Below are 18,069 nucleotides of genomic sequence, written 5' to 3'. Positions count from 1 at the left end.
AAGAAAGACAGTTATCCAGTTGCAGCTACTGTGCCTCTTGAAGGTATGTCCTGGTACTTAGCATAAGGATCTGTGAACTTTTTCTGTAAAAAGCCAGACAATAAATATTTTAGGTCTTGGGTGGCATAGCATCTCCATTTAGCTACACAACTTTGCCATTATAGTAAAAAGCAGCCTCAGATCATACATAAACAAATGAATGTGATAATGTTCCAAAAAACTTTTTTATGGACACTGAAATTTGAATTTCATACAATTTGTACCTGTCTCAAAATGTTATTCTCTCATTTTTTAAATCCATTTAAAAATGTGAAAACCACTGCTAGCGTGTAAGTCCATACCAAAACAGGTGCCCACAGGCTATAGTTGCTGCCCTCTGGCCTGGCAGAATGCCTGGTGGTAAAAGTCCAATTCAAGCTCAGAGGAAGTCTCCTAATCTTCCACCTGCCAGGGAGGAGGACGTAGGATATATGTCAGCTGAAAATAAGAATGACTGGTCATATTATTAAGAGGTGGTAGGAGTACAAAAAAAGGCCATATTGAAGCAAATGTACCTCTTTTCCTTTGGGCATGACTTTTCTCTATCTCATCTGGTATAATTGCCAGAGTTGAAAGATGTTAAAGGGATGGGATCTATGGAAAAGGCTCTAGGAAGCTATTCTTTGTTTTTTGATGAAGGCCTTGTGCCCTTTTTACGTACATTAGGAAAGAGACAAAAAGATAATCTTTCTAGCTGTCATGATAGAGACCACCAGAACTAAGGATTCCACATAGGAAGGAGTCTGGGTGTAAAACTTCATTGTATACTTATAGCAATTTGTAGTAACTTTTCTTTGACTCCCTGGAGAATTTGACTACAAGGGCTCAGTACTTAGTATCTTGCACCTTGCCCATCTCCTGCCAACCATGTTAGGCAACTAAGGAAAATTAAAGAAGAAAGATATTGAAAAAGTGAAACCTAGATGTCCATCTCTACCAAGGGTTTTCCAGAAAGAACAAGGCTAGGCAGAAAACAATTTATTATTTGTTGTCTCTTTGGGCCTGCTCTGGTTATCTTTTGCCTTGTAACAAACCCTGAATTACAAGGAATGTTTGGTATGGGAACCCTGCCCCCAGCCCAAATGTCACACACATTTGGTGACCAGAGTGTTCAGTGTGAGTAGTGCTATGGGTAGAGAGGAGACACATGGAAGAGGCTTTCCAAAACACCTATTTATTACAGGTGGTCCCATGGAGCCAAGCCAAGGGGGCAAGCATTCATAAAAGACACTGTGCTACTCTGATGCTCGAACATTTAACCTGTCTGCTTGTCCACAGTGAAAGGTCTAACTCTTAGCACCTTAGTCCTGAATTTGTCCCCAAAGAATTCATTTTGCTTTAGCCTTATATCAGTGCTCTTAATCTTTGGAGGTGGCAGAGATTCAGTGAGTTCCCCCTCGATGCAAACAATCAGACCCCCAATAAGAATATGTGCCAATGAGTATATATTGAATAAATGGCTATCACCTAGTAGAAGCTATTCCCTACCTAAATCCATAGATTGAATCCATAGATTAAATACATTCAATTAATATCTATTGAATATCCACTATATGCCAAGCATTTCACTTATATTACTTAGTTTTTGGATGACATTCAGACTTTTCAATAATTAATAAAATCAGAATATTTGTTGCGATTTCCGTGCCAGGATTTGCTATGCCAGGCATCAGTCCTCTAGTTGTGGGATCATGAGGAGGTCCTAGGTGTCCCAAGTTCTCAGGGAAGTAGCTATATCCAACTCACATGGAAATAATTAACTTTTAACCACCAACACAATCTTACCAGTTGTGTGTTGGCTGAATATCAGCCTTGCCTTATAAAGTCCACATGATGAAGTTAGTGCTGTCATTTTGCAGATGGAAAAAGAGCCAGGAAGTGGAAGTACTTTATTTAAAGACACAGAAGCAGTTAGCTAGCAAAGTCAAATTCAAACTTAGAATGTATAGCTTCAAAATATGCATTCATCCTATACAGTACTGAACCTTTAGGAGGTAAAAAGTTCCATAGGTACAAAATCCATTCCAAGTAAGTTCTGTAACAGATGTGAAGACTGATCTCAGAAAGACATAAAAATAAGAGCTATCCTCAAAACTCACTCCTACCCATATGTGTTTATTTATCAAGTACGTTAAGTCTTTGGAATATATATTCAGTATATACATACTATTACCAGAGTATTGCTATGTTCCTAGTGAACTCTCAAGGGTCTTAAGAAGTAGGGCCTTTTCACCACTTATGTCCTATTTATCATACTTGCACTTTAAATATTTGTTCCATACTTTGATTTTTCCATTTTTGACAACATCTGTTTGACGTGCTATTCATTTTTCAGGATTCAGCTCAGATTTTACCTCCTTTGGGAAGCTCTGTCTAAATTCCCAAGACTGGGTTAGGTGCCCCTCTTTTGTGTTTCTATACCCACTGCCACCGTCGGGCCCACACTTACTCCATCCCATGTTTACTTCTTTTGTAGCGCTGTGGTGTACTGTGTATCCACACACTTGATTTAGAGCTCCTTGAAGGCAGAGACTCTGTCTGATGATTCTGTACAACATAACAATTGTGTTACTGTTACAACATGATTTACTCTCTCAAGGAAACTCCAAGGTTCTTGGAAGATTTAGAGTATATAACTTGGCTCCTGCCACTCAAGTTCTATCTACAGTGGTCTTTGACAACTGCTGCCCTGTAATTCCTTTCTTGAGTATAGCTAGGAACTGGTTTCTAGGATCAGTTTGGGTGATGCAGCAAAGACAGGACAGGTGGGTGGGTGGGACAGGTGGGTAGATGGCAGGCCATATGCTTTGCCCTGAGGCCTTCATAGCCATCTATTACATTGTGATCTATTTCCTGGAGGGATGCTTAGCCCATTATATAACCTGATGCTTAATGGAGGTTCTAAAATGAAGACTCGATGTTATTCAGATTTGCAGTTTTTGCTGTAATGCTTTATCAAAGTACCTTTTATCAAAGATTCTGAGAGCACTGGTTAAAAGAAACATGATTTTTTAAAAGCTTCTATGCCAAATGTGGCAACAGACAATACACCTACCCTCCTGGGAGTGACTCTGTCAGCTGAGCTCAGTTTGCATACTGCAGAATGGCAGGCTGACCAGTGAAGGGAAATGATGGTCTTCAGCAGTCTTCCAGCATTTTTTGCCTATTACAACTTTGCAAGCCTAGGTAGTTTGCATATACCTACAGTTTCTTTGTCTGCAAAATCAGGATGATGGTTAAAAAAAAAGTCGGCTTAGCCATTATTTACAGAGATCTTTCTAGTCTTTATTCCAAAACATTCCAACCTTTCAAAAAATAAGTAAAATGAGTCAACATGACTTGACATATTAATTGTTGTTAATACCTCTCCCAAGAGGTTTGAGTCTCAAAGGAATTCTACATAAATTGACAGATTAACAATCCCCCTTAAAAATATGCTATTCCTTAAAAGCAAAGCTATAGTCATTTTCTAAGAGCACCAGTCCAACTTAGTTTAGAAGTGTAAATAGAGACAGGGAAAGTTGGATGTTTTGTAAATAAGGGCAGAACTGGTAAGTGATTCCAGCTTCCCTGTTCCTGGTGATAACAATAGCTCTTTAATTCCCATGATGAGCCTGTTAACAGGCACATCAGGGTTTATAACACTGAACGTTTACCAGGTCTAATCTTAAAGACCATGTCATATGTTCAGGGACTCTAAGGGAAAAATAAAAACAATTGGTATGTTAGAATGTAGAACTTTGGATTAATTTTTCCCGTTACATTTTTTTTTCTTTATAGTGTTGTTTGTGCAACAACTTTAAAAAACACATTTTTAAAAAAGCATGACATACTGGAAATGATTCTCTGTAAAGCAAATTAAAGCTCTTAAAATTTGAAAAATAAGACATAGCTTTTCTGTGTAGGGGCCAATAGCCATAGCAATTCCATGGTGTCTTGAAATGACATAAAACAGGTGGATCAGTGGTAAAGAATCCACCTGCCAAGCAGGAGACGCTTGTTCGATCCCTGGGTCAGGAAGATCCCTGGGAGAAGGAAATGGCAACCTACTCCAGCACTCTTGCCTGGGGAATCCCATGGACAGAGGAGCCTGGCAGGCTACAGTCCATGGAGTTGCAAAGACTTGGACATGACTTAGCCACTAAAGAGCAGCAGCAGCCTATATAAACAAGGATCAAAGAATAGCAAGGTATATATTCAGTCTATCTAATAGGCTGCAATCTAACAATAATTCATATATGCTTTGGATAATTACCTCTTATTACACGTCCCTATAAAATTGGGCTTTCCTTGTTCTTTGCTTAAGAAAATATCCTTCCAATTCCCCATGCCATTTAGCACAAAGCTTAATTTGTAGTAGATCCTTGGTAGAGCATCTGTAGATTTGATTTCACTAAGCTTATTCTCTAATTTAACAAATCATTCCTTTAATCTTTATGTATATACAGCAATGTGTTGCTTATTTATTAACACTGTCAGTTGTTAGTACAGCTGGTACACTTAATATATATAGGTAGTCTTTTAATTATTTTTCACACTATTATGATTTAACTCTTTTTTATGATGATGTACAATATGCAAAAAAGGAAAATCAATCTTCAAGAGTTAAAATGACAGAACTGGGGCCAGATGCCCAAAGTCAATGCTTGTTACATTATATCATATTCCAAAAAATTTTTAATACCTAAGGAATAAGCCCTTTGGATTCCTCCAACTTGTCCTAAATATGAGGCTGAATCATTCCAATTCAAAAATGAAGTCAGTAATTACTTGTAATTCAGCTTTAAGAATATCTCCTCTATCCATAGCATTGTTTTTAATCCATAGCATTGAATGTATATCCTGCTTAGAAGTCCAGTGGTAATAAAATGTTTAATTGAAGTCTGAGTTATTATTAAGCATAAAAGAAGGCATTTATTTATTGCTGTTGTTCAAAAAATTAGCATATACTTCAATTCTCCTCTTGCCTGTTCCTTTCTTAGGTTTCTTTTTTCTTTTGATAGGTAAGAAGTGGATTTGTTTAGAGAGAAACACACTCCACAGACAGAGTGGGGGCCATCACAGAGGGCGAGTGTGGCGGCCCCTTTCTTCTTTTTAAACAGACTTTATTTCTAAGAACAGTTTTAGATTAATAGGAAACTTGAGAATATAGTACAGAGTCTCCTCATTACCCACCCTGAGAGTCCCCTGTTATTAACAGCTCATATTTAGTATGGTACATCTGTTACAGTTACCTATCCAATATCGGTCACTATTATTACTTAAGGCCCAGAATTTGTTTACATTTTCTTACTTTTCAACCTGGTCTGCTTTTTCTCCTTCATGATTCCAGTCTTGATACCACATTACATTTAGTTATCTCTTTAGGCTCCTCTTAGCTAGTCTGTCAGATGCTCCTTGTTTTGATAACCTTGAGTTTTGAGAAATATAGGTCAGATATTTATTTGGGTTCCCCACTGTTGACATTTGTCTGATGTTTTTCTCAAGATAAGTCTGGATTTATAGGTTATTGAAAGGAAGACCATACAGGTGAAGTGCCATTTTCATCATACCATATCAAGTATACACACTATCAGCATGACTATTAATATTGACCTTGATCACATGGCTGAAATACTAATGGTCAGGTTTCTCCACTGTTAAATTACTCTTTCCTCCACTCCTTAACATACTGTCTACTTTGGAAAGATGTCACTATGCCCAGCCTACACCTAAGGAGTAGGGAGTTGTGTGTTATGCTTGTCCCTTCCTTTTTGTTTAATTCATATCATCTTACGTTTCTCTTTCAGATATTTTAAAGTAGTTCTTTAAAAAAACATAAATCATAAGGAGCCCACACAGTTTTTTTTACGTCCTAGATTCTAGAATCTCTAATCAAAATTTGAGTCTGCCTTCAAAATATATGCAGAATCCAATAACCTCTCACCACCTGCATTGCCACCATTCCAGTTCAAGCTGTCAGTCTCTCCTTTATGTCATTGCAGTAGCTGCCTAACTAGTCTCCTTGCTTCAGCCTTTGCTCCCTACAGTTTATTCTTTATGTGGCAACCATAGTGATGCTTTTAAAACCTAAAATCAGATCTTGACAGCCCCCTATTTCAAATCTTCCATTGGCTTCCTGTAGAACTCAAGACTGTAGCTAAGTCCTTGAAACGCCCCATGATCTACCAACACCTCCTGCCTCTTCAACTGTTGATAGTCTTCTAACCCATTTTGCTCAGCACAGACTGGTCTCCTGCTCTTCCTTGAAGATGTCAGAAAATGCTCACCCTAAGGCCTTTGCACTTAATGTAAACCATGGCAGCCATCAAACTGTGCCACTTGGATCTATCTCTAGGAAGAACTTGACAATTAGCAGCAAAGAGTACACCTGGCTGGCAGCCTGTTGTTGTGGTCTGCCAGATCTGCCTTAACGATGGTACTTGCTCTTTATGGTAAGTTCCAGGCAATGACGGCACAGCAAGGGTTCTGGTCATTTCTGCCTAATGTGGGATTCCTCTCATGGACAATCTCTGCTCCAGAGTTCTCCACTGGGTCAGCCAAGGCTTTGTCAGACATGCATCACTGTCTGAGGCTCTTCCTGCTCATACACCAGATCTGAGAAACTCACCAGCATTTCTCTTAAAATGTGTTTCCTAGATTCTAGGAATTTTTCCAGGAAAGCAGAGATTGACACTGTGGAGCACATATTTCTTGGCTTGTTTGATACATTTTTCAAGATAGTGTTTTCTCTCTCTCAAAAGGGTGGATGCACAGTCGTACAAAACAGCCTAAAAGTGCAGTTCAGACATCAAGACACTCCCACATTGCTCAGGAAATTAACAAAAGTCTAGAGAAATGTAAGTGACATTTCAAATCTGGACTCTGCACTATCTACCTGTGTGATCTTCTACATGTCCTCCCTCCTTAAATAGGGATAGTAATACCTACTTCTGCTGTTCAAACAATCGAATAAGATAATGGCGGTGAAGGCGCAATTATCAACAACACTTGTGAAGATAACTATAAATCACACTAATACTAACATCATATGTCATATATACAATACCAATACGATACCTAATACCAGTATTCATTATGGAGGGTGATGGGTTAGTCTTTTGTGTCCAACTCTTGCGACCTTATGGACTAGACTGCCAGGCTCCTCTGTCCATGGGATTTCCCAGGCAAGACTATTGGAGTGGGTGGCCATTTCCTTCTTCAGGGGATCTTCCCAACCCAGGGTCTCCTGCATTGCTGACATATTCTTTACCAACTGAACCATCAGGGAAGCCCATTCATTGTGAAGGTAAGTATAAATAGCTTACAAATGGCCACGTTCTTTTCGGCTCAAACAGGAAGGAATTAAAATCTTTTATGTTGAGAAGCGAGTATGATTCTTAGGAAAGAAACTGGAAGAAATCGAACTTCCCCTCTTTTTGTGCATTCAATCAAGGCATTTGGTTCGCTTCTAGCCGCCGAGAGTGGGCCAGACAACCCTGTACTTCCGGCTTCCTCTGCCATCTCATCCGCCCGGCGGGCTTTTTTCATTGCGCGTGGGCAAGTGCCGCCCCACCCCGGAACTTAACCGTTGACGAAATCGAAGTGTTTAAATCCTCCGGAACCTGATCCTGGAGCGCGGTTGGCGCCCCTCTTTCTCCACGGAGGTTTAGGATTGGTCGGCGTCGGACCGGTGCAGGGCGCTGATTGGCTATTGCACCATAGCGTCGCGGAGACCGGGAGTGTCAAGTCCGGCACCGCCCCTTCTCCCTGATGGGTTGGGCTTCCGACCAGTCAGCAGGCGTGGCGCGGGCTTCGGTTTCGCGAGCTTGTATTTGCCGCCCCGGTTCCCGCGACCCTCAACGTCCCAGAGGCGGGGCGAGTTGGCAGAGGTTCTCCTTGGACTCTGTTCCGGACCAGCAAACAAACCTCAACTCGGAGGAGATTGCGGTGAGTGTTTTTGTGCTTCAGTTCCCCCGAGGGGCCTCTGCGAGCCTGGGGGAAGGAGGGTGGGCAACACTCTGCTGCCTATGTTGGGTTCAGCGGACTAGGAGCCTGGACTAATGACGCAAAGGGAATCGGGACAATGAATTCCTTGGGAATCATTTGTACTTAGGTATGTGAACAAAGTTTTCAATCGATAACATGCTATCATATAAAGTTTTTACTGTAAAAATGTCTGGACGGAAGCCCAGTATGGTCGGACAGCTACATAGTAATGAGTGATACTTGCTCAATCTTGCCTGACTCTGCAATCCCATGGACTGTAGCCTGCCAGGCTCCTCTGTCCATGGAATTCTCCAGGCAAGATTACTGGAGTGGGTTGCCATTTCCTTCTCCAGCTACATAGTAAGGGATCGGTTAACGTTTAAAGTTCGTGGTCGGCTGGAAGTGATTTATAAATAACAAAGCGTGAAAATGCTGTGGGTGTGAACACAGTCGGTAGTAACACCACCATGGTATCTAGGAGACGGTTTCACAGAGGAGTTGATATTCGGATTGGATTGTGAAGGATGAGGGTTTACCAGGGCCTTCCAAATAAAAGGGACAGTAGGTGTCCGTGGATACTGCCAGTATCCACTGAATGTGATGTAGGAGTGAAGGGATGAGTGGAATAACAGGGTGAGGCCAGGTTCTGAAAGTCCTTTGTTCTGTACATAAAGAGGAGCTGGAGCTTCCCTGGTGGCTCAGACTGTAAAAAGTCTGCCTGCAATTCAGGAGACCCGATTCAACCCCAGGGTCAGGGAGGATCCCCTGGAGAAGGGAATGGCAGCCCACTTCAGTGTTCTTGCCTGAAGAATTCCATGGACAGAAGAGCCTGGTGGGTTAGTCCGTGGGGGTCACAAAGAGTCGGACACAACTGACCAATTGGATGGACATTGAAACAGGACATAAACTGAATGCTGAAGAATTGATGCTTTTGAATTGTGGTGTTGGAGAAGACTCTTTGAGAGTCCCTTGAACTGCAAGATCAGCCAGTCCATCCTAAAGGAAATCAGTCCTGAATATTCATTGGAAGGACTGATGTTGAAGCTGAAACTCCAATACTTTGGCCACCTGATGCAAAGAGCTGACTCATTGGAAAGACCCTGATGCTGGGAAAGATTCAAGGCAGGAGGAGAAGGGGACGACAGAGGATGAGATGGTTGGATGGCATCAGCAACTCAATGGACATGGGTTTGGGTGAACTTCTGGAGTTGGTGATGGACAGGGAGGCCTGGCGTGCTGCAGCTCATGGGATCGCACAGAGTTGGACACGACTGAGTGATTGAACTGAACTGAACTGAAAGAAGAGCCATCAACTCTTTAAGCCAGAGAATAACTTGGTCAGATTTATATAACAATAATTCCCTGTGGCTCAGATGGTAAAGAATCTGTCTGCAGTACAGGAGACCCAGGTTCGATCCCTGGATCATGAAGATCGCCGGGAGAAGGGAATGGCTACCCACTCTAGTGTTATTGCCTGGAGAATTCCATAGACAGAGCAGCCTGGCCATCTACAGTCCTTAGGGTCACAAAGAGTTGGACACGACTGCTTCGTGACATTGTACAGGAGACAGGGATCAAGACCATCCCCATGGAAAAGAAATGCAAAAAAGCAAAATGGCTGTCTGGGGAGGCCTTACAAATAGCTGTGAAAAGAAGAGAAGTGAAAAGCAAAGGAGAAAAGGAAAGATATACCCATCTGAATTCAGAGTTCCAAAGAATAGCAAGGAGAGATAAGAAAGCCTTCTTCAGCGATCAATGCAAAGAAATAGAGGAAAACAACAGAATGGGAAAGACTAGAGATCTCTTCAAGAAAATTATAGATACCAAGGGAACATTTCATGCAAAGATGGGCTCAATAAAGGACAGAAATGGTATGGACCTAACAGAAGCAGAAGATAATAAGAAGAGGTGGCAAGAATACACAGAACTGTACAAAACAGATCTTCACAACCCGGATAATCACGATGATGTGATCACTCATCTAGAGCCAGACATCCTGGAATGTGAAGTCAAGTGGGCCTTAGAAAGCATCACTATGAACAAAGGTAGTGGAGGTGATGGAATTCCAGGTGAGCTGTTTCAAATCCTGAAAGATGATGCTGTGAAAGTGCTGCACTCAGTATGCAAACAAATTTGGAAAACTCAGCAATGGCCACAGGACTGGAAAAGGTCAGTTTTCATTCTAATCCCAAAGAAAGGCAATGCAAAAGAATGCTCAAACTATCACACAATTGCACTCATCGCACATGCTAGTAAAGTAATACTCAAAATTCTCCAAGCCAGGCTTCAGCAATACATGAACCGTGAATTTCCTGATGTTCAAGCTGGTTTTAGAAAAGGCAGAGGAACCAGAGATCAAATTGCCAGCATCTGCTGGATCATGGAAAAAGCAAGAGAGTTCCAGAAAAACATCTATTTCTGCTTTATTGACTATGCCAGAGCCTTTGACTGTGTGGATCGCAATAAACTGTGGGAAATTCTGAAAGAGATGGGAATACCAGACCACCTGACCTGCCTCTTGAGAAATCTGTATGCAGGTTAGGAAGCAACAGTTAGAACTGGACATGGAAGAACAGACTGGTTCCAAATAGGAAAAGGAGTACGTCCAGGCTGTATATTGTCAGCCTGCTTGTTTGACTTCTATGCAGAATACATCATGAGAAACGCCGGACTGGAAGAAACACAAGCTGGAATCAAGATTGCCTGGAGAAATATCAATAACCTCAGATATGCAGATGACACCACCCTTATGGCAGAAAGTGAAGAGGAGCTAAAAAGCCTCTTGATGAAAGTGAAAGAGGAGAGCGAAAAAGTTGGCTTAAAGCTCAACATTCAGAAAACAAAGATCATGGCACCTGGTCCCATCACTTCATGAGAAATAGATGGAGAAACAGTGGAAAGAGTGTCAGACTTTATTTTTGGGGGCTCCAAAATCACTGCAGATGGTGACTGCAGCCATGAAATTAAAAGACTCTTACTCCCTGGAAGAAAAGTTATGACCAACCTAGATAGCATATTGAAAAGCAGAGACATTACTTTGCCAACTAAGGTCCGTCTAGTCAGGGCTATGGTTTTTCCAGTAGTCATGTATGGATGTGAGAGTTGGACTGTGAAGAAGGCTGAGCACTGAAGAATTGATGCTTTTGAACTGTGGTGTTGGAGAAGACTCTTGAGAGTCCCTTGGACTGCAAGGAGATCCAACCAGTCCATTCTGAAGGAGATCAGCCCTGAGGTTTCTTTGGAAGGAATGATGCTATAACTGAAGCTCCAGTACTTTGGCCACCTCATGCGAAGTGTTGACTCATTGGAAAAGACTCTGATGCTGGGAGGGATTGGGGGCAGGAGGAGAAGGGGATGACAGAGGATGAGATGGCTGGATGGCATCACGGACTCAATGGACGTGAGTCTGAGTGAACTCCGGGAGTTGGTGATGGACAGGGAGGCCTGGCGTGCTGCAATTCATGGGGTCGCAAAGAGTCGGACACGACTGAGCGACTGAACTGAAATGAACTGAACTGAGCAACTAATGCTTTTCAACCCTTTTTCACTGGGCACAAAGGCAGCCCTTCTGGTAGCACTGTGGAGACTTTTCAGTAAATCTGGTGAGAGCTAATAAAGTCAGGAACTGAGTTAGTGGAGATGGAAAGACAGTTTATATTGGGGAAGAGGGAGAAAGCGATAAGATGACTTGATGGTTTCCATTTGATACACAACAGGGAGAATATGTTTTGCTAGGTGTAGGTGTTACATGATTTTTCTTTCACTACACTAGCTTTAATTGCTTGTGTGTTACTGTCTATTAACTCCTATCGATTTTTTTGAAATGAGAAATAATAGGTCAACATTTTTTATTTATCTTAATGGGTAAAGAAAGAACAGACAAATAAGGAGTTTTAAGACTCTTTTGTTTAATAAAGAAAAGTGGCACTTTATTAATTCTGAAAGTTACAGCTGTCAATCGGAATATTGTTGTCCATGACAACCAAGTAGCATAGAAGGACTTTAAAGGTTAAAACATGCATTCCATAGAAGCTGCATGAAGTCCAGATACCTCTAAGAGGGACTTTTTATCAACCTCACAGGGGCACTTTAAATAGGATTTGGTTTTTGTAAATATTTCCAGATTGTGACTTTAACTAAAAAAATTTTCTGAATGACTTCTTCACCAGCATGAATAACTCTCGCATTCCTCACCTTGCTTTTAAACAATTCTTTTTTGTTAGAATTGAAGTAGAATACACAGGGCCTATAGATTCTAACTATAAGCTTTGATAAAAGAACATAGCAAATAATGAGCTATAAAGAAAGGACTTTGAGATATGTACTTTGCTTTTATAATATTTAGAGGTAGATATCCAATGGGTAGGACTTTCCAGTGGCTCAGTGGTAAAGAATCTGCCTGCAATGCAGGAGACCTAGGGTTCCATTCCTGGGTGGGGAAGATCCCCTGGAGAAAGAAATGGGGACCTACTCCAGTGTTCTTGCCTGGGAAATCTCGCTAGAGTCTACAGGGTTGCAAAGAGTCAGACATGAGTTAGTGACTAAATAGCAACAAGAATCCAGTAGGCAATTAGAAATACAGACTTGAAACTTAGAAGAGAGGCAGAAACTGAAAGTTTGCTATGTTTGCTTCGGAAGCAATGGGAGTGGATGAGATTACCCAGAGAATGTATGAGGAGCCAAGAAAAGACCACTGACATGGCACTAATATAAGTTAGTTTGTGGGTATGCAGTATTTGTCTCCTATCTCCACAAGCTTGAAAATTGTTGACTTTATTATAGACCGAATAAATACCTAGCCCAAATTGTTCCTATTTGCTGCTTTGTGGTTTTCTGACTATTATGAAGCTTTTGGTTAAAATCTCATGTATTAAATACTACCTGCCCTACCCAGCTCACTAAATTAATACAAGGATCTTGGGGCAGAATCTTAATAAATAGATAGTTGGTGGGATTTGCTGCCTAGAATAAATATTAACATTAATTTACAGTCAGAGTACTATAAAGTATGAAAGTGATCAGAATCCATAAGTACTTTATCTTATTCATCTATGGATAAAGACACTTCATATAAGTAACCTAATTTTGTCTGTTATTTTGCTAATATGTGGTTAAATCATGTTTCTTTTTATTTTTTGTTTTTGTCACTCATTAGTAATATTCTCTTTCTTTCTTTAGGTTCCTGAGCATGTGAAGTTGAATAAATCATTCACCAACTATCATGGAGTCTACATATCCTCTTGCAGGGCCCCAGATGAATACCAGGTATAGAAATATTTTTACAGAATGTGCTTTTCACAGTTACTCACATAACTTGGGTTGGAAGAAAGGAGAAAAAAATAATCTTTAGAATCAGGAAAATCTGGGTCCATATCCCAGTTTTACCATTTATTAGGTGGGTGACCATGATCAAGTTATTTAACTTCTATAAGCTTCAATTTGGAGAAGGAAATGGCATCCCACTCCAGTGTTCTTGCCTGGAGAATCCCAGGGACGGGGGAGCCTGGTGGGCTGCCGTCCTTGGGGTCGCACAGAGTCGGACACGACTGAAGCAACTTAGCAGTAGCAGTAGCGGCTTCAATTTCCTCATCTGTAAACTGGGGACAGTAATCTCTATCAGAAGGTTATTGTGAGGGTTAAATAAGACTGCTAAACTAAAGGGTCTGGGACATTGTAGGCACTCAGTAAATCTTGGTCTCATTTCCTCCTTTGCTTATTTTAGTTTCACAGAGGGTCTTTGTATTGATGAAAAATAGTACCTGAACTTTTGAGGCTAAAGATCACATACATATTTATTTACATCCTAGACAAATGGGAAAGCGGTTAAGTTCCTTCCCTCTTATAAACTCTAATTGTTTGATGGGAAAAATTTCACACTGAATGTACCTAAGCCTTTTCCCACTCAGTGTGGTATAAGGAGGAGGAGCTTGCCACCTGTCTCCTAATTTTCTCAGTCTGTCACTACTTTGAGGAGCAGGCAAAAGGCTTGAGTTATTTGGCTCTTTGGATCATTTATTGTTCTTTTCTCCCCCTTGAGAAGAACAATTATTGCTGACATGTAAATTTCTGTTCTTCCTAACTAGAATTGCATCCATGAGTTACCTTTAGTCTCTGTTATTTTTCTTTGTGGCAGATGTTCTTGATGAAGACAATGGGAAACATGACCCAAAGAGGCTATCGTATTCCTTTTGCTTGACTTTGGCCCTTCTGTTCTCCCCTGTTGCTACCTCTTATTCTTTGAAACTTTATCAGCCTTTGTTCTTCTCTTTAATTTTATTATTGGGTCAAATCCATTCCTTACATTCTAGGGGAAATAATATACTCTTGTGATTTAAATTGATAATTCCTGGCATATACAACTCTAGATTTTAGTTCATTTATTGAACTCTGTAATTTGTGGGCTTTTAGGGCAGCAGTTTTGAATTATTTTTGTTTACAAACCCCTTTGAATGTCTAATAGCCATGAATTTCATTCCCTAAGGAAAAGTACTTTTATACATACATGCAGAACTTTGCACCCAGTTTCAAGGTGTTTTTATCTTTCTTGCCTCTCAAGTCTGTCTCGCTGTATACTTTAGATTAAGGAAAAAATTAATAAAACCAGGTTCTGTGCTAATAGGCACTTTGCATGCATTATTTTTATTTAATCCTCACAACAAACCTATGAGAAATGGGTACTATTATTATCCCTCTCTTTTTTTTTTTTTTTCCATGCTAGGAAACTAGCATAGAGATCTTAACCAACCCACAGTTATACAGTTGGTAACTGGTATAGCCAGTATTTAAAGCTGAAATGATTTCTGTTGTGCACTATAAGGAAGTAAACCTGAAGGAGTGCAGGTTGGATTTTAAACCTGCACTGCTACTTACAGCGAAAAGAAATGGACTACTCATAACAAAACGAAATAGCTAACATTGAGCACTTACTGTAAGCCAGGATTTTTTTCTGAGCATTTTATATATATTGACTCATTTAATAAGTATTCACTATAACTCTCCCAGGAGATACTGATATTATTTTGTTTAACAGTTGAAGAAACTCAGGTACAGAGACATTGATTTGATCATGGTCACACAGCTAGCAAATTTTGAAGCCAGGTTCGAAAATCAAAGACCTAAGCAGCTAATAGCCAGGCTTTGCTTTTAACCCTTAAATCACTCTTCTTCTCACCAACTGGTAAATAATAAATATATTAGATGTAGAGACATAGATAAATTGACAATTTGTCACTTAACTACCTTTGTGACTTTGAACAAATTTCTTAATTTCAGATTGTGTCTATTTCAAATAAAGAGAGATTAAAAATCCTTATAAAGATTTGCAAGCACATAGCTAAGATTGTGGTAGAGCCAGACTGAACCATGGTCTAAAGCATTGCACATTCAGCTTCTAGTAGTACAAGCTTTGACATCAGCCACACTTAGATACGGATTCTAGCTCTGCTACTTAGCTGTTGTATCAAGTTGTAGAAGTTGGAGTTTGTTATCTCCAAAGTGGACAATAAAGTGTCTCAGAAACAGTTTTAGTGAGAAATATTGTACATGTAAAGTGCCCAGGAGGATGCCTGGTACATAGCAGATAATCTGTGGGCAGATGACTGGGGCCTGTATTTTGGTTGGTAAGTTTTAGCAGGTGATACATGAAAGTAAGATCTAGAACAAGATATTCTTAGTGTGTGATATGATAAATATTTTTTCAATTCAACTATTTAGTAGTCTACCACCATGCAAATGCACTTTTGTAGGTAGCTCACTGCAGAGCTTTCTTGCTTTAATTACATGTGACTTTAGCTGATATTCTCTCCTAGTCCTTTCTTTGCATTATTTTTCTTATTTGTAGTTTTCTCAAATTACTCACTTGTACAAAATAAAAACTCTGTGATGCTACCCTATATGATTTAACATTGCTTTATGTTGCTTGCATGATCTTTGTTGAGGAATTATTGATGTTTTTCTGATGCTTCAGTAATTAAACTCATGTGTGGGACTTCCCCAGAAGTCCAGTGGTTGAGACTCCACTGTAGGAGGCACAGGTTCAATCACTGGTCAGGGAACTAAGATCACGCATGCCATGTGATGCTGCAAAAAGAAAAGACTCCATGTGACAGGGCCTAAAATACCAAGTTTGAAAGCCCTGAAAAGGTTTTGTGTTTTTCAAAATTTTTTAAGTGTTTCCCTGAAATTAGTTCAGAAAGACAGATATTAAAATTTAAATTCACTGTTTATATTCATTTTCTGTTACTTAAAGATTTTATAGAATTTATACTCAGTTCTTTTTTAAAAGGCTCATGTGTATATAAATGTATATGTGAATAGGAAAAAAAGGATGTAACTTTTGAGTGTTTATTCTCTTGATAGTAGAGTTACAAGAGATTTTTCTTTTACTTTTTAAAAATGTTTTTCAAATCTTCTAAAGTTACAAAAGCAATCAGAAAAGCCCTGTTATTTAAACTGTTTCTTGTAAGATTTGTCTGTTTCTCATTGTGCTTTGTGTTTTTTTTAAGATTTTCTTCAAGCAGGATGGTGCCTTTCTATTTTCCTCCATCAAAATGTGCACTTTGGAACCCAGTGCCAATTGGAGATTTCATCTACTTACATCTCCGTTACTACAGGTATAAGATGCTTCTATTTTCAAATTAAACCAGTATAAACAGGAATCTAAGGAATATGTAAGGCAGTGGTTACTATGAATAATTATTTTTTTAATGTTTCCACCTAGGCTCCTCTGAGGCAAAATATTCTTTCTGCTTCTTTTTAAACCTGTTCCTTATGATGTTGAGAAGTAGTCCTTAATTTCACAGTTAAAATATTCTGTAAATCTAAGGTTCTAAGTATTATAGGACTTCAAGAGGCAAAATATAATGAAAACTGAGTTTTTCATCATACTTCAGCATGGTATTTGAATAACATTGAGAAAATTGAACTGATTTTGAGTGAATAGACCATTTAAAAGGAGTGTAAAATATTAGAGTTATGACCAGGATTGTGAAAGACAGACATAGAAGCTTAGGCTTCAAGTATAACAGAGATCCATTGAGATATTGTATATTAGAGAGTTACTTGTTAAAAGCAGAGTTCTAAGAAGGATAGATCATAGCGGGGAGAGCTTAGAGTCAGCCCTAAGCGGGAGATGGTTGTCTGTTATCTAAGTGATACAGATTTATACTATAGTGGTTTAAGGTGTTAAACTAGAGCCAGACTTCCTGGAGGGTCAGATCCTGATTTACCCTTTCTTATTTAAGTGACCTCAGTAAAGTAGCCAAGGATCAGTTTCCTTATTTATAAAATGGGGGACTTCCCTGGTAGCTCAGTGGATGGGAACCTGCCTGCCAATGCAGGGGACAGGGTTTCGATCCCTGATCCGGGAAGATTCAATATGCCGCGAAACAACTAAGCCTGTGCGCCACAGCTGCTGAACCCATGCTCTAGGTCCCACAAGCCTGTGTGCTGCAGCAACTGAAGCCCTCACGCCTGGAGCCTGTGCCCTGCAGCAGAGAGGCTGCCGCAGTGGGAAGCCCATGTACTGCCAAGAAGAGTAGCTTCTGCTCACCACAGCTAGAGAAAGTCAGTGCAAAAAACCCAACAAAGACCAATGCAGCCAAAAATAAACTAAAATAAAATGGGAATATGACACTTGTTTCATAGCACTCTTATAAGTATTAAATGAGACAGGTTTTAAAGCAGCAGTTGGCACAATGCTTGGGCATAAGAGGTAGTCAATAAATGTTAGGTATTATAAGGGTTTGGAGCAGTGTAGCAGCATTGAGACCAAGAGGAAAGGATGAAACAAGGTGTTTTGAAGAAACATTTTATAGCATTTGGTGATCAACTGAATAGAGGAACTAAAGGAAGTTACATGTCAAAAAGTTTTTTTAAGTTTTAAACTAGTTGGCAGAGAAGGGTGATATCACTGAATATGTAAGGCAATGATTACTATGAATAATTTTTTAAACAATATCTTGTGGAAGTTCCGTTAAATATTTGTTAGACCTGTTGATTCTTTTCTACATGTCTCTTAACCTGTGTTTTCTATGGCTATCTTTCTGTGCTACATTTTGAGTA

General features: G+C 39.8%; 1 protein-coding gene across 5 annotated transcripts in view; it reads left to right on the top strand.

Annotated features, from left to right (window-relative positions):
* Nucleotides 1-7,798: 7,798 nt before the first annotated feature.
* STIL (STIL centriolar assembly protein) overlaps nt 7,799-18,069 on the top strand; it is a 53,963-nt gene continuing 43,692 nt past the window's right edge. For all 5 annotated transcript variants that reach the window (XR_009596652.1, XM_042247658.1, XM_060400027.1 and 2 more), the window contains exons 1-3: nt 7,799-7,968; nt 13,186-13,272; nt 16,512-16,619. Coding sequence is in view for 4 of the 5 variants with exons in the window: in XM_042247658.1 (XP_042103592.1) it covers nt 13,229-13,272; nt 16,512-16,619 (152 nt within the window). In the remaining variant the exon portion in view is untranslated. The remainder of the gene's footprint in view (nt 7,969-13,185; nt 13,273-16,511; nt 16,620-18,069) is intronic.

The sequence above is a fragment of the Ovis aries genome, chromosome 1, assembly GCF_016772045.2.
Source record: "Ovis aries strain OAR_USU_Benz2616 breed Rambouillet chromosome 1, ARS-UI_Ramb_v3.0, whole genome shotgun sequence".
Classification (NCBI taxonomy): Eukaryota; Metazoa; Chordata; class Mammalia; order Artiodactyla; family Bovidae; genus Ovis; species Ovis aries.
The sequence above is the reverse complement of the archived record's forward strand: the minus strand, read 5'-3'. Positions and strand labels throughout refer to the sequence as shown.